The following is a 25,035-nucleotide window of genomic DNA, read 5'->3' as shown; positions in this document are numbered from 1 at the left end:
GGAGGAGATGTGTATATTATCTGCAATAGATTGGTATCAAGAGGATATTAATACATCTCTCAAATATTTAAGAGTAAGACATTTAACATAATGGAAAATGGGAAAAAGATGAACAAGTAACAAAGAAAATCCACAGTCTAATAAATATATGAAAAGATATTCAACTTCAGTAGTATTCAAGAAAATATAAATTAAATAACAAGCTGATGTTTCATTGCTCACTGACTATTATAAAGCGTGACTCACAGAGACCTCTACTAGTAGAAATGTAAATCGACAAAATCATTTTGAGTGCAATTTGGCAAACACTAGTTCAAAACACTCATATGTTATGGCCGGCAATGCTGCTTTTAGGTATATATACTACAGAGCTGAAGTCAACAAATTAGGGCCTGTTAGCCATCTGTTTTTGTGAATTAAGTTTTACTGAAGCACAGCCATGCCTATTTGCTTACATACTAACATCTATGGTTGCTACAAAAGCAGAGTTGAGAAGCTGTGACAGAGATCATATGGCCCACAAAGAATGAGATATTTTATGACCCTTTAAGAAAAAGTTTGCTGACTGTTAACCAAGAGAAACTCTTGCACAACTCTTACAAGATATGAATAAGTATGTTTATCAGAGCTGTTTAAACAGTGAAAAATTACAACCTAAATGGCCATCAACCGGGAAACATACAAACTATATTATCCACACAATTACAAAAAATTATGGTAAAATGGAAGTGTGAGGAACTTTCAGCCTACCAATCCCCAGTCTCTAGAAGTTAGTTCCATTAACAACTTGATGTACATTTCCCCAGCCTTTGTGTACATGTGTATAGGAGAGTAGGGACCACCACCAGTAGGTGGTAGGCACCATTAGCCGCCCAAATATGTAGTAAACAAATAAAAAGCAAAATAAATAACCAAACTGTTAACAGAGATAGTTGGAGACTGACAATCTCACAGTCATGAGCAAGAATGGATTTTATTTTGAATTTCCCTAAACTGCTTACCAGTCATTTGTATGTTTTTACTAATCACTTGCATTTTCTTTTCAATAAAATGATATCCTCTACCCATTACAAAAAAAAAACATGTCTTTTTTTTTCTTAGTTTGTAGGAATTCTTGCATTATAGGGATAGTGACTTTTTTCCCCTTTATGTGTTAAAAATATTTTCCCTTAGTTTATCTTCTGCAGAATATTTTAAAATTTTATGAAAAATTACATTTGTTGTCCTGTATTTTCTTCCATTAGTTTTAGGTTTATTTTTCACACTAAGATATTCAATCCATTTGTAATTTTTCTTTTTCTTTTTCTTTTTTTTAAATTTTATTTATTTTTGAGAGAGAGAGAGACAGCGAGAGAGAGAGAGAGAGACAGAGAGAGAGAGAGAGACAGAGCATAAGCAGGGAAGGGACAGAGAGAGAGGACAGAATCCAAAGCAGGCTCCAGACTCCCGAGCTGTCAGCACAGAGTCCGACATGGGGCTTAAACCCATGAGCCGTGAGATCATGACCTCAGCCGAAGTCAGATGCTTAACTGAATGAGCCATCCAGGCACTCCCATTTGTAATTTTTCGTATACAAGGTTTGAATTAGGGATCTAATTTAATTTCTCTTCTCCCAAATAAGTTGCTAGCTGTACCTATATATTTACTGAGCTATTTACCATTTCCCCCCAAATTTATGTATTTTTATATCTTATTTATTTTTTAATTTACATCCAAGTTAGTTAGCATATTGTGCAATGATGATTTTAGGAGTAGATTCCAGTGATTCATCCCCTATGTAGAATACCCAGTGCTCATCCCAACAAGTGTCTTCCTTAATGCCCCTTAGCAATTTAGCCCATCCCCCACCCACAACCCTTCAAGCAACCCACAGCTGTTCTCTGTATTTAAGAGTCTCTTATGTTTTGTCCCCCTCCTTGTTTTGTATTATTTTTGCTTCCTTTCCCCTATGTTCATCTGTTTTGTATCTTAAATTCCACATGAGTTAAGTGATATGATATTTGTCTTTCTCTGACTAATTTCATTTAGCATAATACCCTCTAATTTCATCCATGTAACTGCAAACCCAAAATTTATGTATTTTTAAGGTACCGATAAATTCTGAATTTTAATACAATGAAACTTATCAGTTTTTTCTTTTACAAATAGTATTCTATATCTTGCTTAAGAAATCCTTTTTTACCCCAATATTAGAAAGATATTCATATATATTTTCTACTGAAAGGCTTATTTTTAAAGTTTTACTTTAAAAAAAAAATTTTTTTTTAAATGTTTATTTATTTTTGAGAGAGAGAGAGAGGCAGAGCATGAACAGGGGAGACACAGAATCAGAAGCAAACTCCAGGCTCTGGGCTGTCAGCACTGAGCCTGATGTAGGGCTCGAACTCACAAACCGTGAGATCATGACCTGAGTCGAAGTCGGACACTTAACTGACTGAGCCACCCAGAAGCCCCTTAAAGTTTTACTTTTGGCATTTAAGATGTTAATTTGAACAGATGCGGGAGGTAGTGAGAGGAAATTAACAAAAGTTATTATATGCATGTATCATAAGTAATATAGATATATTAGTTGAGCCTCTAGCCTCATTGTGAAAGTAACAGGTATGGACTACAAAATATATCATGGTACTGGGGCTTAACTACCTCCTTAGTCTACCACCATACTCTAGCATAAAGCAAATATACATTGTGTTTAGGAAACTACCATATAAAAGATAAAAACTACAGTTTGGGGATGTAAAATGTCTTGTATTAGTGATTTTAAAACCATAAACTTCTTGGAATAAAAAATGTATTTATACCATACATACAAATGTAGGCCCTCCCTTTTATTGACTATTCCCTTAAATAAAATCTTTAAAATAATGTTTTCCTCCCAGTTTGTTGTAAAAGTTTTCCTTTTTTTGTTTTTCTTTTTTAATGCCCATACTTGCTTTGAAACAGACAAGGCAAACGGTAAGGCCTTGTCAGGGCTTAAAACATTAGCGAGTAATACACTTGTGTAAATACAAAGCGCTAAATTCAATAATGTATGAAAATGCTTGGCAAATAGCAAAGCTATTTAATATTCTTTTCTTGACATCAATTGAGGTAGAAATATGGGAATGTTCTCCATCCAACTCATTTCACCTCTCCCTGTGTCCTTAAGTGAGGTCTTCCCTTTTTTGTGTACAACTTAAAGAGCAGTGAAATATTCTGAATGTCATTACACATACTTAGATTACAAGAAGCAAAAATCTCAAAGGAGAAGTGAAGTTAACTATCAGCTACCAGATAACCAGCATCTAACACTTCTTCTCTCTTACTATTCCAAGGCACAGCAGAACAGAATCAGGGAAATGAAATACGGTAGAGGCAGAATCACGTGAACATTGGTTATGATGCGCAGCAGCCATAATAAATTATTATTCTGAAACAGTGCCTAAGTGAAGGTAGACTTATAAATATCTTTAATAATAAAATTTAATCAATGTTAACAGAGCTATAATTCATCACATTCTTAATAGCTCTCCTCTAGCCTGTGCTGTTTTATAATTTAATAGTAAGTTACCTGTGCTCTTTTCTCCATATCCTGGCAAGTACCTAGTTGTTCTTCCATTGCAACTCTGATTTGCCTTGCTTCATATTCCAATTGTCTTCTGGTCATATCTGTTTGTAAGGAAAACTAAAACCACAAATTAAATTGAAATGCTAATATCTCATAAGTTTATCACTAAAAACAAAAAAGCATATTAATGCCTAAAAAGAAAATTAATATCAAATATGTAAGTTACTACATATAACAAGATTATTTTGTTCTTCCAGGAGTCCCAAAATTTGATTATAGGTGCTGGGCTCAGTCTGGGTCCCTGATGTGAAATACTGAGTTTAAAACTTTTACTGCCCTGTAGCCACAAATGGCTTTACTTAAATTGTACTGATTCATTTAAAATATATAACTGGTCCAGTTAGGGTAAGCCTATCTTCAGTTCCCATATTATCCTCTGCACTGAGGGGGTACTACTTTAACTACTAAAAACTAGCATATTAATGTGGACAACATAGAAAAATCAAGAAACCATCCATCATCCTTAAGTTTGTATCTCAATTTAAGGATTGTTATAAACATGCAGATTAAACAAATAAACTCTCCCCATTTGCAAAATGAAGAAAATGGGACAAGGAAAAGCTTTTACATAATATAGATAATCACATATTGCAAGACAACACAAACTTTTTGGTAATTCAAAAAAGCAAAGCTGAAATAAACAAAAAGAAGTTCTTCATACAGGAGGGTGTTAATTCATTAAAAAATCAATTAACCCTATAGTTAAAATCCCGGGCACTAAGATAACTGCTAGACATACAAAAGGATGAAAAGGACAAGGTAATGAAACTTATAAACACATGCCTGGGTGGTTCAGTCAGTTAAATGTCTGACTCCTGATTTCGGCTCATGTCTGATCTCACGGTTTGTGAGATCAAATGCCATGTCAGGCTATGCACTGACAGCTCAGAGCCTGCTTGGGATTCTCTCTCTGCCCCTCTCCTGCTCACGCTCTCTCTCTCTCTCAATCTCTAAGTAAATGAATGTAAAAAAAAAAAACAAACACAACAAGTGGTAATAGCTAAAATATGATTAAATAAAATGATAATGGGCCATGAAGGAAATGAGGAAGAGCTATAGATTTTTTTATGCTCTATATGCCTAGCAAAGAGCTGTGTCAGACCTGTGTCTGACTCAGAACGACATTCTGTAGGTCCAAGGATTCCAAACTACTTTGTGAGTTAAGTTAGGGGAACTCTCACCCTTTTCCCTTTCAATAATGCAGATGACACTCTACGGAGAATGTATTTCTATAGGCATACCCAAGTTATGGGTTGCAACACAGATGAATTAGTCTGTATGTTATTTCTAATTCCCAATGAGCCAGTTCTAACTCCACTTACTTATCCTCCACTTCCCAAAGTGCCCTGCAAAAAATAAAAAGGTAAACATGACAAAGTATGTTGCAATAATGTGGTTTAGATCTGATGTTTTAAAAGCAATGTCTAATATCTTGGTATTTGCAAATGAATGTGTTCTTAACTTGCTTCCCAATATAAATGCAAAAACTGTGAAATTAAAAAAATATTTATGATATACATGCAGTTTACATTTGCTAATGTTGCCAAATGGTCTATAGTGTCTTATATATGCCAATAAATAAATGGTTATTTAATAAATATGGGAATAACTTATTTGACAACTCATCTCTGTTTCAGATATTAACCAGTTATTCTCTCAAGTTGTCACATATATCTAAGCACTTTCTTAAACCTGATTACATGTAGACAACTGGACACTAAATTTTTTTGTTCTAATTACCAAAGTGAATGGAGAGCAATATGCTTAGGTATTTTTTATTTAAGAGTAAAAATCCCACCAAACCTTCCTGAGTTCCTAATCCCTGAATCCAAGAACTTTCCATTAACTGTTCTTTCACTATCTGAGTCTCCTTAACTCCCCAGAAGATGTCAAGAACACTATCAGGAAAAGAGATCCTTTCTCTTCCTCTCAAAATCTTGTATGATTGTTTTAGGAGACAGTGCATTTAAGCTTCTGGTTCCAGCTCCTGCCAGACAATGCCCATGAGGAAACCTGGCTAAGTACATGTTTTGAAAAAAGCATTCCTTCTTCCTTTTTTTAAAGTGTTTATTTTTGACAAAGTGAGCAAGTGGGGGAGGGGCAAAAACAGAGGGGGACAGAGGATCCAAAGCAGGCTCTGTACTGACAGCAGAGAGCCTGATGCGGGCTCAAACTCATGAACCATGAAATCAGGACCTAAGCTGGAGTCAGAGGCTTAACTGACTGAGACACCCAGGCACCCTGTGTCCCTTCTTTCTACTTTTGCTTTTTCATTTGTTATATTCTCTCAAAAATGTCATTAGAAAATGAAAAATCTAAGCTAAGAGAGAACAATGTATTTTTAAAAAATATTTTCTAATGTTTATTTATTTTTGAGAGAGAGATAGACAGAATGAGTGGGGAAGGAGCAGAGAGAGAGGGAGACACAGAATCCAAAGCAGGCTCCAGTCTCTGAGCTGTCAGCACAGAGCCCAACACGGGGCTTGAACTCACGAACTGTGAGATCATGACCTGAGCTGAAGTCCAAGGCTTAAGCCTCTGAGCCACCCAGGCGCCCCAAGGACAATATAATTTTAATTAACCTATTTTTTTTTAAAACTGTAAAAAGTATTTATGGATAACAGTAACATATAATTTTGTTTAAGATTATTAATGTATTCCAGAACATTCTATTCTGAAATACTCTTACATGTGTCATCCCATGAATAAATTAGTTGACATGGAGAGCTTGTGTGGGGAAAGAAAAGCTGACAAGATTAAATTCTTTTTCACATAGTTATATTTGCAAACCAAATTTTAATACTTGTAAAAAGTCCTAAGATCCTTGCCAACAGCTTTTGTCATTTATAATAACTGGAATAGCAATCAAATTCTTTTCAAAGACACTTTAATTGCAAAAACTATATGGCATGTACTATGGTTAAAAAAAATAGATGGTAATAAACAATTCTACAGAGTACGTTTGGTAATTAAACAGACAGAATAAAAAACCAGTTGCCTAGTTGAATCCTGAGTCCTTTAAAATTCAAACTTAATAGATTTTCTTAATTAGGGGCTGAAAACAAATTATTTGCTTGAACATAATGAAGTTTTATCACCTTTACAAACAAAAATTCATTAACTATTATACATTTGAGTTTAAAGTTTAAAACATAGTACAGTTTACAGAAAACTAAAAACGTAGTTATCCTGAATTTTTAATGAGTAACAGGTATTTTTAAAAGATCAAGTTACTAAAGTCTAAAATAAGCTAAGTTACTTACATTTTCAGTTAAAGGAAGACTATCTATTCTTTTAGTGAGATTCTGAAGTTGAGCATAATACCAGTCTTTTTCCTTTTCTTCTTTGTCAAGATCAGCAAGAAGTAATGATCTGTTTTTCAAAAAAAGGGGAAGTTTACAAAATGCTAACAAAATACATAACAGTAATTCTTATCAGCTGTAATTGTAATGTTCTCTATTTAAACTAAAGTACTATTAATGAAGAAGCAGAAAACTTAGTGATTTTAGATTTCTGAAGGTGGGACTTAAAATTTTATAATCATTAAAATTTGAATATTAAAGTTTTTTACTTTTCCACCTAAATAAGATGTTAAACATCCTAACTAGAATGTTCACATTTCAACCAAAGGCTTTCTTCACATTTAGCATAGTCTAAGAATATGATAGTTTACAGAAAAAAGTACACATATAACAAAATTCAAAAGTGAATATAAGAATAAAAAGCATAATAGAGGAGTAAAAAAAAGCAATAATTATACAAAAAAACAAACCTAGAGTATAGGAAGCCACTGCACTGGACAGACATGGCTTTCAGCTTCTCAGCAGCCAAAATAATAAGAAATATTTTGTCACTGTGTATTTCTCCAAAGAAGACATACAGATGGCCAACAGACACATGAAACAATGCTCAACATCACTCATCATCAGAGAAATGCAAATCAAAACTACAATGAGATATCACCTCAAACCTATCAAAATGGCTAAAATAAAAAACAAGAAACAACAAGTGTTGGTGAGGAAAAGGAATGCTCATGTACTGTTGGTTGAAATGTAAACTGGTGCAGTCACCCTGGAAAACAGTATGGAGGTTCCTCAAAAAATTAAAAATAGAACTACCCTCCAATCCAGCAATTGCACTACTGGGTATTTACCCAAAGAATATGAAAACACTAATTTGAAAAGATACATGCACCCTGTGTTTAGTGTAGTATTATTTACAATAGCCAAATTATGGAAGCAACTCAAGTGTCCAATGATAGATGAACAGATTAAGAAGAATGGAGAGAAAAAAAAAACAATGGAGTACTACGTGGCAATGAGAAAGAATGAAATATGGCCCTTTGTAGCAACATGGATGGAACTGGAGAGTGTGATGCTAAGTGAAATAAGCCATACAGAGAAAGACAGATACCATATGGTTTCACTCTTATGTGGATCCTGAGAAACTTAACAGAAACCCATGGGGGGAGGGGAAGGAAACAAAAAAAAGAGGTTAGAGTGGAAGAGAGCCAAAGCATAAGAGACTCTTAAAAACTGAGAACAAACTGAGGGTTGATGGGGGGTGGGAGGGAGGGGAGGGTGGATGATGGGTATTGAGGAGGGCACCTTTTGGGATGAGCACTGGGTGTTGTATGGAAACCAATTTAAACTTTGTATTGAAAAAAAAAGAAGAATGGAGATATGTGTGTGTGTGTGTGTGTGTGTGTGTGTGTGTGTGTGTATACACACATATATATACACACATACATACTATGGATTACTCAGCCATAAAAAAGAATGAAATCTTGCCATTCACAATGACATGGATAGATCTAGAGTATAATGCTAAGTGAAATAAGTCAGTCAAAAAAGACAAACACATACCACATGATTTCACTCATGTGGAATTTATGGAACAAAAATGAACAAAGCAAAAAGAGGCAAACCAAAAAACAGACTCTTAACTAGAGAGAACAAACTGATGATTACCAGAGAGGAGGTTGGGGGGGGGAGTGGGTGAATTACATGAAGGGTGATTTAAGAGTACACCTATCATGATGAGCACTGAGTAATGTACAGAACTGTTGAATCACTATTGTACACCTGAAAATAACATAACACTATATGTTAACTGTATTAGAATTAAAAAAAATTAGTTGCAGAAACTTAATAACAAAAAAAAGAAATATATTGTTACTGTACAACAATAATAAGTTATTCTCAGAGAAACTTTTTCTTAGTTTGGAATTTGAAGAATTTGTTATGTAATTCCTGGGCAACCCAATCAATGTCTTCAATAACAATATCAAGATATTCTATATCTGATCATTATAAACATAAATGCAAAATAAGAGTGTTAATTTGGGATAAAACTAAGTAGGTACAAAAAGTCTGTGATTTCCTATCATGTGGCTCTTTCCCAAAGTGACCTCTATTGTCATTTCCTGGTGTATATTTCCCAGAGATATTCTATAAAAATGCAAGAATCTATGTGTACACTTATATGTACATTAAAAATTTTTTTTAATGTTTTATTTTTATGTTTTGAGACAGAGAGAGACACAGCATGAACGGGGGAGGGTCAGAGAGAGGGAGACACAGAATCTGAAGCAGGCTCCAGGCTCTGAGCTGTCAGCACAGAGCCCGACGCAGGGCTTAATCGAACTCACAGATCATGAAAAGCTGAGCCAAAGTCAGAAGCTCAACCAACTGAGCCACCCAGGCACCCCACATGTACATTTTTAAACATGAACAGTAGCATGTTATTCTATGTATTATCCTATTAACCTTTTTTTCACTTAAAAATCTATCTTGGGAGATCATTCTATGTCAGAACATAAAAAGGTCCTACATCTTTTTTGCTAGCTGCAGAGTACTGACGAATCTATAATGGGATACCCTGTAACTAGTTTTGTTTTAGAAGGAACATAGGGCCTTTCCAAATTTTTGTTATTATAAACAATGCTGCACTGAATATCCTTATATATATCCCCATTTCACAAATGTGCAAGCATGTATTTAAGATAAATTCCTAGGGTATGTAAAATTTTAACTTACTGTTCTTATTACATTGTTATACCAACTTATACCCCTACCACTTTCACTTGATAATGTTTTATCAATCTTTATTTTTGCATATCCAGTTTTTTTAATGGTATATCAACTACAGTTTTAATTTGATTTCTCTTAGTAAGGTTAAGCACTTTTTCTTTATTTTTTTAATGTTTTTATTTTTATTTTTGAGAGAGAGAGACAGAGACAGGGGCAGAGAGAAAGGGAGACAGAGTCCAAAGCAGGCTCTAGGCTCTGAGCTGTGAACTTGTGAATCGCCAAGATCATGACCTGAGGCGAAGTTGGATGCTTAGCTGATTCAGCCACGCAGTCGCCCCAGGATAAGCAATTATTCAATTTGAAAACCATTTATATTTCCTTGCCTGTAACTTTTTCTTACTTATTTATAGGACCTCATTCATATTAAGAATGATTGTACTTTGTCAGTTATATGGGTTGTAAATGTATTTTCTCTGTTTATCACTGGTCTTTAAACTTTGTTTATAATGCTTTTGTCATGTAGCAAATTTTGAATTTTTTTTGTCGTCAAATTTGTGGATATTTTCTATTATGGCTTCTGGGGTTTGCTCATTTACAGAGATGATCTCCACTTTAAAACTGTTACTTTAAAATTCTGTTTGATTATATTGTTTTGCAAAATATATATACATGTGAATGTGAAAGGTTCTATTCTTGCTAAAATTCCCTTTCCATTACTGAGAAACAATTTAAAAAATAAGAAATATGCTTTCATTTTTGATGTGGCAAGCTTAGTAGTGAGGGAATCCATGGCAAGACAGTAAGCCCCTGCTTATGACTGTAGCAATGTTGGGGGAGGTGCAGACTAATGAGAATCTACCTCATCCCTCCCATTTCTGACGACAGAAGCAGGAGAAAGCTCAGGAGAAAACCTAAACTCCTTTCACAAGCTGGCATAAAGATGAGATCTGATCTTATTTTTCAGTGTTTCCTGGTAAGAACCTACAGGACCTACCAGGACTTAGAGGTCATAAAGAGAGAGATAGATGGTGATGCTGCTATTTCCTCTGGTTACTCTCCAATAAATGGGCTCATCATTAAGTAGCTGGATGTTAAAAGTGCTTAAATTGATAGGCCAATGTTAGTGATGGCGGTGGAGGGGAGGCTAGGGAGAAGAGGGACAAGCTGTTATTGTTAAGGTTAAGGTCAAACTGTGATAAAATGCTCTGAGGAAGCCAAGGTCACAATGTCTTGAGCCAAAAATTAACAAGTGGTTAAATGATAGTGGTTGACAACACTGTTAAAGGCTCAGAACTAAAACTAGGTCTAGAGCCAGAGACAGACAGCTCTTTAGGTTTGGGCTTATTTAGTGATTATTAACAATTTTCTTTAAAAAGTAAATCTTGTGCCTTCTTAGTCTTCTAACTTAGGGTCATCTAAAAGAGCATGGCATGTATATATTAGGTATTTAATAAATATTTGTTAAATGAGTGAATAGCTAACATGATGATAGCCTACATTTATTGAATGTTCTAAGGACCAGACACAGTTCTAAATATTTTTTAATTTCTTTTTTTTTAAGTTTATTTAGTGTGTGCGTGTGTGTGTGTGTGTGTGAGAAAGAGAGAGAGAGAGAGAGAGATGGGGTGGGGGAAGAGAATCCCAGAGAGAGAGAGAGAGAGAGAGAGAGAGAGAGAGAGAGAGAGATGGGGTGGGGGAAGAGAATCCCAAGCAGGCTCCACACCGCCAACACAAAGCATGATATAGGGCTTGAACTCATGAACCACAAGATCATGACCTGAACTGAAAGCAAGAGTCAGACGCTCAACCGAGCCACCCAGAAGCCCTATTTTTAATTTCTTTTTCTCAAAAGTTTATTTATTTTGAGAGAGAGAGAGAGCAATTATTTTTTAAATCTAGTTTAACCCTCACAATACCCTTTGAGGTAGTTATTCTTAGGCTCACTCCTCAGATTAGAAAACTGAGGTTCAAAAAGATTACAGAGCTGTGTAACTGGGTTTGAGTCCTGGCTTGACTACTTTCTAGCACTTATCTTGGGCAATAAAGAAAACAAGAAAAAAAGAGACAAAGAGAGTGAATCTATGATTTAAGAGAGGGAAAGAAAGAATAAAAAAGAGAGAGGAGAAAGTCATCAAAGAAATCATGTAACAGAATTTTCAAAAGTTGAAGGAAATATATTTCTGGATCAAAAGGGCACAGTGATTATCCAGCATAATGAATGAAGAAAACATGTATACTGAGGCATTCTAAAAGCTTCAAAAGAGGGGAAAATGGCTACCTACAAAGGAATGAGAATCAGATTGGTATTAAATTTCTCATCAATGACATTGATAATGAAGAAGGAAAATGAGTTTGACCTTAGACCTATCTGAACTAGCAAATGAGTGTGACAGCAAAATAAAGATTCTGTCATACAATCAAGGACTCAATTTTTACCTCCCTCCAACACAGTGAGAACCAAGAGGGCACAAGATAAATCAGAACTACACACATACTCTCCTCTCTCTCCCTCCGCTAATAAACTCAGGGCTTTATCTATGTGATGCAAAGTTAGTTCCTAGGAAAGATGGTATGCTCACAAATCCTCTGTTTCTTAATAGAGTTCAAAGGGGACAGAGATGGAAGATGGTAGATGCTTGTTATTCACAACAGTGTTTCCTATAGGGTCAGACAGAAATATTCCTGGCTCAAGGTAAGAAGCAGAAACTCATGTAAACTCAAGATGAAAGAAAGCTTAACACTATTTCTGGTCCAGAAGATTAACCTATTTTTACAGATGGATACACCTAAAACCAGAGAGAGAGCAGCAAAAGGTCTTTTGCCTTTCAGTTAGATATGCTGGACATTTTTACACTAATAATCACTTTTACAACTCTGCAAGGTAGAACCATGTTCCTCTTTTACAGGAGAAAACAATACCAAATTTAATGACATGATCGAGATGGCAGAGCTAATACGTAATGTTTATACATTTTAATATTTCTTCAAGTTTAATAGAATTTTTAGGAATATAAAAATAAGATATTCATGCATTAAGGAATTCATAACCTTTTACAAAACATTTGAAAAAGTTCTTGGTGGGTGATAGATATTCTGGTATTTGGTGATAGATATTCTGGTATTTGTAGTGAGATGATTTTAACTTCAGTAAGAGAAGAAGTTAACACATTAGCTATGAGAAACCAGACCCATAATATATGTCAAGTAATGTTTTTTTAAGACACTGAAACCGATAAATTAAGAAGCGTTTCAGGGGCGCCTGGGTGGCTCAGGAGGTTAACGGTCCAACTCTTGATTTCGGCTCAGGTCACGATCTCAGAGTTCTTGCATTCGAGCTCTGTGTCCTGCTTGGAATTCTCTCTCTTTCTCCACCCCCACCCCCCAATCTCCTCCCCTCCTCTCTCTGTCCCTCCCCAACCTGTGTGCCCCCATGCAATCACTCTCTCCCTCAAAATAAATAAACAAACAAAAAAATAAAGGAATGTTTCATTTGTGGCCACTTGTAATAGGCCATCCCTAATGGAAAGTTACCTTATACTGGCTCTGGAGTTATTGAATTTATTTCAAAAGGTACCAAGAAATTCAATTAAAAATCAGTTACATATTTTAACTTGATGTAACTATTATGATCATCTATACAGGGCACTTGAAGCATTTAAGTAACAAAGTACAAAACTTAGAATCCCAGGAATTGCCTCTGTTACATTTTCAGATTTAATTTTGCCTCTTTACATTTTTAGATTTAATATAAGTATGATCAGTAACATACTATTTTTGAATTAATAAATGCAAATGCTCTCTTAAGTGTTAGTGATCATCTGCCATACATGCTTCGTAAATTCCTATCTTGTATTTACAAAATGACAAAATAATGGAAAAAATTGAACATTCAAGTTTACTATTTAATGAAGAAAAGTTACCTTTCTTTCTCAAGTTCTTCTAAATAACCAGTATTTTCTCTGCTTCCATTTACAAACCCTCTTTTTGGAAACGAACCCATAGGAACAGGACTGCACTCTCCTGAACGACTAGATACAGATCCTTCGCGGCTTCCATAAGAACGGAGGGACATTTTTGAGCGTAGTTTCACTCCAGGGAAATTACTGCTATCTAAATTAAGTTCTAAATAAAAGAGAGACAAGTTTTTATATAACAATTGCTTTAAAGTGGCTAAAATATTGCTAATGCAATTAAATAAAATATTAGGTTCATGTTTTAGTCCTCAAATTTTAACACATAATATAATTGCATATACATTATATTACATAATGCCTGTAGGAGTAGCAAATTTATGCAGGGAACAGAGAAAATCCTTATCACAAACGCTGATGCTCCTAGATATTCGCTGACTGCTAGTTCCAAATATAAATGCAATATATACAAATATCAAGTCTTAAAAAAAAAAGTGTTCACTGCAACTCTAAATTTGTAACAGAGGAAGGCACAAATACACATGACTGAATAAACAATTATTAAGAAACTGAATGACTAAACTTTCCCTCTAAAGTCAGCTTGAATCAGGGGGAAAAGGAGTGTGTTAAAGGAAAATCAGACAAAGTATCTTTCCTCAGATTCCTGCTAAATAATAATATATTTTAGGACCCAAAGGTAATTTCTCAGCCAAGTTTCAATTATCATTAAGCACTTTACCTGTTTTGGTATTTGAATTTTTAAGCAACAAAATGAGAAAGATACTCTTTTAAAATTCTACTAAAAATGGCATATAATCAGCTTCTATATGTGACAAGACAAAGCATTTCTATCCTGGATGGAACAGAGAAGGGCATTTATTCCTTCAAGTAAGGAAATAAGCCCAGTCTGTCCCATACAGCTTACTAAAGGCCTATTTAGTGACTGGCATAATAGAAATGAGCTTTAAAAAGAGCTGAAAAATAATCAAATAAGAAATCTAAAATAATTTATTCAAAGCCAGTTAAATGTCTAACTGAAGGAATGACAAAGAGACATTTTATGTATTTGTATTTTAACAACTAACCCTAACAGATAAGGCTGTTATACCAACAAAACTGAAACCAATGCTCAAGGGAAGCTGTATTTGGATATACACACCTAAAGTTGACAACTGGAGCTTAAAGATTACTTTAAAATACTTAAAAAAATCTACCTTTGAGACGCTCTAATAAATCAATCTGTCCAGAAGAAGCCATAGCTTCATCTTCAATACTTCCTTGTAGCTGTTTAAGTACTTCCTGTAAAAAAGAACACAATATATTAACATGACAAAATTCTAAATAATTTCTTGAAGATATGCTTCTAAGTTTCCTTGCATTTAGGTAGGCTAGGGAAAAAAGTTATTTCAGACCAATGTGAAAATGTATCTTAAGCTGTAAAGCACTCTATATATATTACCTATTATTAATGATGAATAATAAATTATATCTCAATAACAACAGTGATATTTGGAGTGATAACGGAGATTATGGGGAGTCTCTATGCAAGATACTATATGGAACAGTTAAGATACATTATCTCTAACTTTTAAAACAATGCAAGGTGAATTATTTTCATTTTTCGGATGGGTCAAGCAAGACTCAAAAGTCCTGCCCAAGCTGCAAAAGCTAGTTATATGTTTAGAATCCATGTCTCTGAAGCCTGCAACATGACCATGAAAAACACCAAATTAACAATTATAATATGCTGTCTTATTTAACATCCTAACAAATATTCAAGTTTCTATATACCGTATTTAAATATATTCTAGCATACTAATTTACATTCACCCAATAATGAAATGACTATATTCTTGCTTACTGCCTCCTGACTTTTGAAGCAATTTCTTTCCCATCTAAGTTCTTCTCTTGATAAATTTTCCTCAAAGAATGCTGGAAACTGTCATTTTCTACCAATTTTTTCTGCATGTTCCTTAATAATTTATATTGTATTTTTCATATTCCGGGGCATTCCATTCAAGTTCCCAGCAAAGTCTTGTTGACCAATTAGGTTTCCAAACACAGGACAATGTTCTTGAACATGTATGACCTTGTAACTATGGGCAATATTCTCCAAAATGAAAATGATCCGTAAACAGAGTGGAAAGGAAATCTGTCAAAAAGTGAATGCAGCAAAAACAACTTTACTGGTTTACCTTGACAGTGACATTATCAACATTAAAAAAAGAATCCCTATGTTAACAAGAAATAGCCTGTGGACTTACAATCTGACCTTCAAATAATAGACCACATTGGTGGTTGAAAGGAACATGGAGGTGACAGATACTCACGTTCAAATTATTAAGGCCAAAATGTATCACATCTGTGGGACAGGAACAAATGTGTATAGTGATGTGATACTTGAATGAATACTCTAAAATGTCTGCTATAAACTTCAGGACACCATTCCTTCCATAAGGTTTGAGAACTATCATTCTAGGCTATCTGTGTTTCTCAGGATCCCGATTCTCCTTCCATCCAGGGCTACTACTTGTAGTGCTTCAATGGCCCTTTAATAAGTATTTCTTATACTCCCCAGCCTCACAATTCAACAACTATCCTTCTGCAGGTAACTTCAAATCATATGTCTCTAATCAATTGCAAACTTCAGATTCACTTTCCCAATTTGACTGATAGACACCTTATATCTGGATGATATATATGTCCAGAACTATCATTTTGAGCTACTACAACCTGTTCTCTGCCTTGTATCCTCTTAATTAAATGTAAACGGCCTTTTCTTCCTTTTAGGCTTAGTCCTTAGCATCATCTCCTTCATATCACCAATTGGTTATCAAATTCTGTCTTCAACCTCTAGTATCTCTTAGAACCATCTCTTTTCTATTCTTACTGTCATTATCCTGGTTATTAACCCCCCCAAAACTATTAAATAATCTCCTATGTAGTCCTACCATGCATAGAACTATCAGACTAAGCCTTTTAAAGCATAGTTCTGATCAGGCCTCCATACAAGATTCTTCTCCACAGTCTACAGGTGTGGGTCTGAAATTTCAGTATGGATCAGAATCACCTGATAAGCCTATTGCACCACAGACTGCTCATTCAGTAAGCCTGGGATACAGGCTGTAAATCCTCATTTTCAACAAGTTCCCAGGTGATGCTGATGCTGAAAACAATTATCAAGATGTTAACAGTGGTATTCTAAGAAGCTGGAATTACAAGCAATTTTTTCATTTTTTAATTTTTTTTGTTTTGTAATTTTTAAACAATGAGTATTAAAAAAATACTGTTTTTAGAAAAGGTATAAAGATGAAAAAGTCCAAAAACAACAACTAAAAGAAATCCTTGGCATATCATAGGACATATGCCTAACTTTTCAAAATTAAAAATAATAAGCAAAAAACTTAAAATCAAAATCAAATTACAAGGCCATGTAAACTTGGATATCCAACAATAAAAATTAATTAAACTTATGGCAATTAGCCATATAATGGAATACTATGCAACTACAGTAATATTAAAACTATTGATATGAAAAGACTATGATGATACACAAAATTAAAAACAATTTTTAAAAAATTCGTTTTTGAGAGAGACAGAGTGTGAGCGGGGGAGGGGCAGAGAGAGAGGGAGAAACCGAATCCAAAGCAGGCTCTAAGCTCTGAGCTGTCAGCAAAGAACTCGACATGGGGCTTGAACCCAAAAACCGCAAGATCATGACCTGAGCCGAAGTCAGACACTTAACCAACTGAGCCACTCAGGTGCCCCAGTACATACAATTTTTAAGAAGGATGCTGCAAAATATAATCCCATCAAATGCATGCCTGCATATAATGTGCAGAGAGAAAAATCTATACACTGTCAAAGGTTATCTGATTTAAAAAAGAATTTTTAATGGATGATTTTGATATCTTTTTACTGGTCTCTATTTCTTAATTTTTAAAAATATTGAATATGCACAATTTGTAACAAGAGCTTTTTCAAAAAGTTTCTGTACATATGGTTAGAAATCTATTGAGGGGCACCTGGGTGGCTTAGTTGGTTAAGCGTCTGACCAGCTCAGGTCATGATCTCACAGTTCGTGAGTTCAAGTCCACATCAGGCTCTGTACTGACAGCACAGAGCCTGCTTCCAAGCTTCTGTCTCCCTCTCTCTCTCTCTGCCCTTCCCTTACTTGCTCACTCTCTCTCAAAAATAAAGAAACATTAAAAAAAAATCTATTGATAAAAACTGTAACCATAGAGGTAAATAAAATTGTTGAAATTTAAGGTTTAAAAAAGTTTTGAGACTTTCAATTAGTTTAGCATGTTTGTGCACTTCATATAAATGGACTCATACAACATATAATCTTTTGTGTCTAATGTTTTTTGCTCACCAAACATTTATGAGATTCATCCATGCTATTACATGTATCAATTCACGGTTTTTCAATGCTGTACACTAGTCCATTGTATGAATAAACCCAAGTGGATTTATCCTTTATCCTCCTAGTGGGCATTTGGGGTGTTACTTGTTTGGAGGCTATTATGAAGAATGCTATTATGCACATTCTTGCATATATCTTTTAGTGAACACATGCAGTCACTTCTCGAGTACATATCTGGGAGTTAAAATGCTAAGTCATAGGATTTAACTTTAAAAGAACTGTCTGTTTTCCAACCTGGCTGTACTATTTTATACTCCTACCAACAATGTATGAGCATCCTGATGTTACACTGTATGCATGACCAGTCTTTTTAATTTCAGTGATTTGAGTGGAGTGAAATGATATCTGCATTTCCCTGATGATAAGGGATGTTGAACCCCTTTTCATGTGCTTACTGGCCATTTATCTCTCTTTTTGAATTGTCTTTTCAAACTTTTGGCCATATTCTTTAAATTGGATTTTTTTTTTTTTTTTTTTTTTTGGTTACTGGTTTGCAAAAATTCTTTATCTATCCATACTGAGTTCTTCATTAGATATATGTATTGTAAATATTTTCTTCTAACCCATGGCTTGCCTTTTCATTTTCTTAATGAAGTTTTTTGAAAAGATTTTAATTTTAGTTTTTAATTTGATGGAGTCTATTTTATACCTTTTTTTTTGTTTAGTCCTTTATGTGTCCTGAGAAATCTTGCCTACCCAACGTCAAAGATACTGTCCTATATTTTCTTCTAAAAACATTAACAGAAGTTCTTGGTTTTAAGGGATTATGTTTTTCTTTTATGGTTAGTGCTTTGTCATTCTATTTAAGAAATCTCTGCCTACTTTATTATTTAAAAAAAAAATTTTTTTTTACATTTATTTTTGAGACACAGAGAGAGACAGAGCACAAGTGGGGGAGGGGCAGAGATGGAAGAAGACACAGAATTTGAAGCAGGCTCCAGGCTCCAAGCTGTGAGCACAGAGCCCGATGCGGGGATCAAACTCAGGAACCGTGAGATCATGATCGGAGCCAAAGGTAGATGCTTAACCAACTGAGCCACCCAGGCGCCCCAAAATCTTTGTCTACTTTAAAAACATGAAGCCGTTCCCTATGTTTCCTTCTGGAAGCCACTATTTTGTCTTTCACAAAGACAAAGGTCTATAATCCAACTTGAATTAATTTTTGCATATGATAAGAGGTAAGGCTCTGAACTCTTTACTTTTTTCTTTATACAAATATTTAATTGCCCCTGAACCACTTGTTGAAAAGACCACCCTTGCCCCAATGAAGTGCAGGGATGCCATGGTCATAAATCAAGTGACCAAATATGTATGGCTATTTTTCTCAACTCTATTTCTGCTAGTCTACTAGTCTAATCAATTATCACATGTCTTTGTAACTTTGCAACTTTACACTAATTCTCAGCAACTATCTCTTTAAATATTACGTTCACTCCATTCTCTTCCCCTGCCCTTTCTGGCTCCTCTTCAATTATATTTGCCTGTATCTATCTGTGTCCTTCATAACTCTTACATATAGTTTTTTATTCACATTTTTTTATTTTTCTGTGCTTTAATTTGGGTATTTCCTATTGACCTTTTTACATGTTCACTAATTCTGTCTTCTCACTAGTTCATTCATTCTGTTTTTACATGCCCAATCCAGTAAGTTATTAGTAAAACTATTTCTCAGTTCTAGAATATCTTTTTAATTATAGATTACAATTCTTTGTCTAAATTTTCTGACTTTTCATCCACTTTACCCATCTTTTCTTTTTCTCAAGACATTTACAATAATTACATTAAAGTCTTTCCTAATTCCAACATCTGGATCACCTTTGGATTTGCTTCTATTAACTATCTGCTCTCTTCATTTATCATTTTCGTTTCCTGCATTTCTTGTAACTTTTAACTGTATGCCAATCGTTACGTATACAAGAACAAGAGAGACTTAAGGCATATTTTCTCTTAGCATTTGCGTTTTCCACTACTGGAGTCTGATCTCCATTCAATCAGGAACTAAAAATGGGCCGCAGGTGCAGTTCAAGCAAAATTTACATCAATTTGATTTGCCAAGTTCTGTAAATGTGTCTCTCCCCTAAATTTAGACTGAAAATAATATAGGTTTCTGTCTCCTTAGCCCTTAGCCTCCTTCCCTATACAGCTCCCAAATCTGACATTTATCTTAAAAGAAAAACTAGCCATATTTGATACAGGGCCTACCTACCTTAAGTCTGTGTCTCTCAAGCATTTCAAGATTAAAGAATATTCACTTTGCTTTTCTAGCTCAGCCTTATTCTCAGGTGGTACCTGACTCCTTAGCCCTAAAAGTTCTGTCCCTTGGACGCAGTGAGCTTAGGTCTTTAGTCTGCTCCACAAAGTAAAAATCTGGCAAATGTCTTGTGAAGGAGACCTCCTGTGTGAAAATAATGTGTCCTTCTCACAGCAGGACTTTGCCTCCCAATATTCAGCTTTCCTAGTCCATCCCCAGCATCCTTCATAAGACTCAGCCAACGCCATTGGGGAAAACTAGCCATGCATTTGGAGCTCCTCTATATGTCAATACTTCACATCTGCCCACGTTTGTCAAGAGTTGTGACAGTTTCTTTCCTCCAATGGAGTCCTGCTTGTGCCAGTAATTAACAGCAGTCTGTATTCAGAATCGGTAAATATCCATGGGGAAGAAAATCACCAGTGATCTCTGCTCTAGAAAGAGATCTTTCCTCTTATGAATTTTAGTTAATATACCCCTTGATGACTCCACAGTTCTCCAAGGTCTTTTAAAGTATGATTTTTGTATCTTATTCAGTGTTTCTTAGTTGTTGGAGTAGGAATGACTGCCTGGAGCTGAGTACTGCATACAACCTTACGGAAGTAGTTCTCAATTTCAAAGACTTAAAAAACAAAACAAAACAAAACAAAAATGTAACACAACTGCAGAGCAATTCTAAATATTTCAGAAAACGTTTTGAGAAATGGCAGTTTTTACAATTAATATGTATTTTGAAGGAGAGAATACTCATTTGCATTTATAAATCTTGGAAATTTGGTTTTAAAAATTATTTATATAACCACACATTATTTTTAAAAACATTTTAAGATTTTGGAAACATTAAAGGATTATTTATTAGAGGTGAAATGTTCTATGGTGATATAAGTGAAAAGAAAATATTTATCAATGAGCAACTATGCCATTTCAGGGAGGCTGTTACTTGACCCACTTCTGTTTCTGTCACTATCTCAGTTATATATTCTTTTCATTAACCAAATATATTTAATAATTAAATCTTCCAATTAAGTTATGAAATGTGTCAATCTGAGTTTTTATTTCTAATTCTTTCTTATACTCTGAAAATAAGATACTCTACATGTATGGGATTTTGAAGTTCTACAACAATTTATAAAATTTCATTCTGACAAAATACAGCAAAGATATAAATGGTTCATTAATAATTTACCTACAGATAATTTTTCTATACCATGATATCTCTCAGTTTAAAGGCTTCACATCTCTACATGGCCATGTTTATCTTGCTGCTATGCTCAGCATTTTATTTTTTAAATTACTATTATTTTTTTTTTTTTTTAGAGTGAGAGACAGAAACTGAGCAGGGAAGAGACAGCAGGCTCCATGCTGTGTGGAGCCAGATGCAGGGCTCGATCCCACAAACCTGGGATCATGACCTGAGCCAAAATCAAGAGTCAGACGCTCAACTGACTGAGCCACCCAGCTACCCCTATGCTCAGCATTTTAAAGTAAATCAAGTTGACGGAGTTCTAACCCTGGAATAAAAAATACAGTACATAATTTCTTTTAAATTTAGCTACAATTTCTGTATTTATCTGTTTCCAGGTCATCTAAATCCCATGAAATATCTATTTTATTTTGCCATTTTATTTTTTTACAGAAAATGTCAAATATCTACACAAGTATGGAGAACATTATAGCAAACTCCCATGTATCCTCACATTCTGCCTTGATAATTATAAACTTATGATCTTGTTTCATCTATATCCATACCCACTTCCTCTATTCCCCTCCCTGACTCAAACTGATTTGGAAAACAAATCTCAGGCATCATATTATTTCTTCTATAAATAATTCAGTACATATATTTAAACAGGGATTCTTTCTAAACCATAATGCCATCATTATACCTAAAAAATAAGCTTTTCTTTAATGTTTTCAAATATATAGTCAGGGTTCACATTTCTCTAACTATTGTACACATATTTCCCTGTCACACACACACACACAAATATTTTTGTAGCTTATCTGTATCCATGCCTTGTAATCAACAGCAAATAGTATTCTTTTTTGCCACTAGATGGTACTACCGTGTAAATTTCAGAAATACTTAAATTATCTAGTTGAAGACCCACCTTGCCTTTCTTTGGGGTAACCAGGTTAATGAACAGGAAACATGATTCAAGATTATATATATAATCTATTCCAAAGAATAATTAATAAGTGATTTTGAGATAAATAACTACTGTTTTGGATTAACTTTAATCCAATGTAGGAAGTGCCAGTGTTTCCCAGAGTCTTTTCACAAATCAATACTCCAAGACAAAACAAATGGTCATAGGTCATGCTTTTGAGCTTAAAGCGTTTTAAGGAGAGTTACATAAATAATTTCATTATAGGGTTGTAACGGCTTTGATACCATATGCCCAATCTTAAAGAAATATGTGGACTTCTTTGCAAAGATGTCTGCAGAAGCACTTGCTGAGTAATAATCAATTCATGGTTGAATTCAGACATACCTTAAGTGTTCATTATTCATGATGTATAATATTGTACCGCATGGATAAGTGGTCAACCTGAAATTCCACTGTAGAAATTTAAGGGTCTGACTTGTATTGTTACTCTCAGACATTCCACTTCAGCATGGAGATGGGTGTAAGGGTAGGTTAAAATGTCTCCCAAAAATTAATTCTGAATTTGCTCAAATACTTAAGCAAAAAGTTAAAAGGGATGTCAAAATTATGTACTATAAAGGTCTAGATAGACCTGCCAAGAGGAGTTCTTTGCAAAATATACTTCCCAAAGTAGATGAAAGAGTAGTCCTGTAGGGAACTCTAATTCTGTATCTTCAAACTTTTAAAACCACATGCCATGTACAATAATTTTAGATATATTGTGTTGATCAGTGTTAAAATAGCAAACTATTCTTTTTTAACCCATTAGATAACTGATTTGGCTGTTTTTAAGGTCACAGTTCGTGGTGAGGAAACATGTTTATTTAAAGTTTACCTTATGTCCAAAAGGACTGGAAGTAGGTATCTTACAGATCTATCATTGCTGAAGACAGTTTTAGCCACAGAAATAGGTAATTAGAATAAAAAAGATTTATGGATAGACAGAATTATACATATGAGTAAAAGGTTGAACTGTTATGATTTGACTACAAAGGGTAAGAGAGGAGCAAACTAGTTCAGCGATGTACAGAAGCTTGAAGAATAAGGGAGACCTCAAAATGCATAGAAAAAGAATTAGAAGAAAATAGGAAGTGAATAAGAGTAGTGGACAGATAGGAAGAACAGGGTCAGGCACCCGGATGCTAAAATAGCCAAGAGGCAGAAACAACACAAAGCAGGAAGAGTTTTTAAAAGAGAAAGAGGTTAACAGTTTTGTTGATGATCTCCAAATTTATAAAGTTATTAAGTTCAGTGAGAAGATAATCTGCCTAAGTAACTGGAAATTAAAATAGCTAAAATTTTAACCTCAATTATTCTGAAATTAGAACATATCTTCCCCACTACAAACTGAGTATTTTATAACTTTTCTTGGAGGTTATCACAACTTTTCAATGCTATTTGGCAAACCAATTTCAGGACTTGAAAGAGTCATGGAAAGCATCTAGGCTAGTGTGATGCCTGTACTTTCCAAATAAGGCACCTTAAGTCCAGAAGCGTTTCTAAAGGTGATACAACTTGACTTGTGGCAAAAAAAAAAAGGAATAGGACCAGATACTGACTCTCAGTTCTGGACTCTTCCCATTAGGGAATTCCATTTTTCTTGATCATTTATCACTATAGCACTTAAGTGGAAACAAGATCTGGACAGCTGGGGAGGAAGACTATCTTTAATAATTAAGGTACACTCTAAAGTTGTGAGACTAGTTTCTATGAATTACACAGAACACCCAGCCTCAGTATAGTGATGCTAAAGCTGGTCTCTTATTTTTAAGCTTAAAAACACCTAAGAACTAACTAGTAATTGGGGTTTTACGATTATTTTCTCTACATGATTTGCTGGATTAATTTAATACATTTTGGTTAAAACATACATGTTAACTTTTGCAGGAAGGAGTTTACATATTACTGCTGAACTTAAAATACACGTTTAAGTAAGCAAAGTATCTAACCCCAAGTTTACAGGAGGGAATACTGAATAAAAATGGATAAACTACAATTAAAAGTCACAGTCTTGATACCTTCATATTAGATGCCTCAGTTTCCAGTTTTGTAAGATGATTGGAATTATCTTCTAGCTCTTGTCGAAGATTTGAGTTCTCCATCTTCAGTGCCTCAACTTGCTTTAACAACTGATCATATGAAGCTGCAGCCATCCTTGGCTACCCTTGGACCTATAAGGTTAAAAAGGATTTTGAAATTCACTACTAAAAAAATCGTGGCTGCTTGTTTATAAAGAAAGGGATTAAGAAACAAAACTCTGGAGACATTTAATAAGAACTGTGTTAATTAGCAGTAATGGTTTCAAACCAATATTGTTCAAGCAGCATCTTTCTAAGAGGATGAAACACTGGAGTCTTAGCTGAAGACAAGGAGGAATAAAATAGAAGAGAACCTCAGTAGTGTTTGATTACATTTGCCTTTTCACAGGTGGATGAGATTTCTGTCAGGTTAGGACTTTCTTCAAGTTTTCAAAGATACTTTAACTGGTCTTACAGGCAAAACTTATGTAATGAAGTATAAGCATTGATAAGAAATTTATATCGGTAACATTATTTACGGATTTTGTCCAATAGCTACATAACTTTAAAGTCAGAGTGAATTAATGAGATTAGGTATTACATTTTGTCACTTTGATAGAAGGACAGTCTTAAGTATTAT

At 34.5% G+C, this 25,035-nt stretch overlaps 1 protein-coding gene across 13 annotated transcripts in view; it reads right to left on the bottom strand.

The window, feature by feature from the left end:
- The window catches only part of APC (APC regulator of WNT signaling pathway), a 172,994-nt gene that overhangs the window by 50,576 nt on the left and 97,383 nt on the right, over window positions 1-25,035 (bottom strand). For 7 of the 13 annotated variants that reach the window (XM_027035935.2, XM_015070221.3, XM_027035984.2 and 4 more), the window contains exons 2-5: window positions 14,765-14,849; window positions 13,560-13,761; window positions 6,871-6,979; window positions 3,551-3,664 (exon numbers count right to left, since the gene is read on the bottom strand). In XM_027035935.2, coding sequence (XP_026891736.1) covers window positions 3,551-3,664; window positions 6,871-6,979; window positions 13,560-13,761; window positions 14,765-14,849 — 510 coding nt within the window. Of the gene's footprint in view, window positions 1-3,550; window positions 3,665-6,870; window positions 6,980-13,559; window positions 13,762-14,764; window positions 14,850-24,395; window positions 24,549-25,035 lie in introns of all 13 variants that reach the window. The other 6 variants (XM_053225736.1, XM_027035951.2, XM_015070223.3 and 3 more) reach the window with 1 other exon arrangement.

This window comes from Acinonyx jubatus, chromosome A1 (assembly GCF_027475565.1).
Source record: "Acinonyx jubatus isolate Ajub_Pintada_27869175 chromosome A1, VMU_Ajub_asm_v1.0, whole genome shotgun sequence".
In the NCBI taxonomy this organism is placed as follows: domain Eukaryota; kingdom Metazoa; phylum Chordata; class Mammalia; order Carnivora; family Felidae; genus Acinonyx; species Acinonyx jubatus.
The sequence above is the reverse complement of the archived record's forward strand: the minus strand, read 5'-3'. Positions and strand labels throughout refer to the sequence as shown.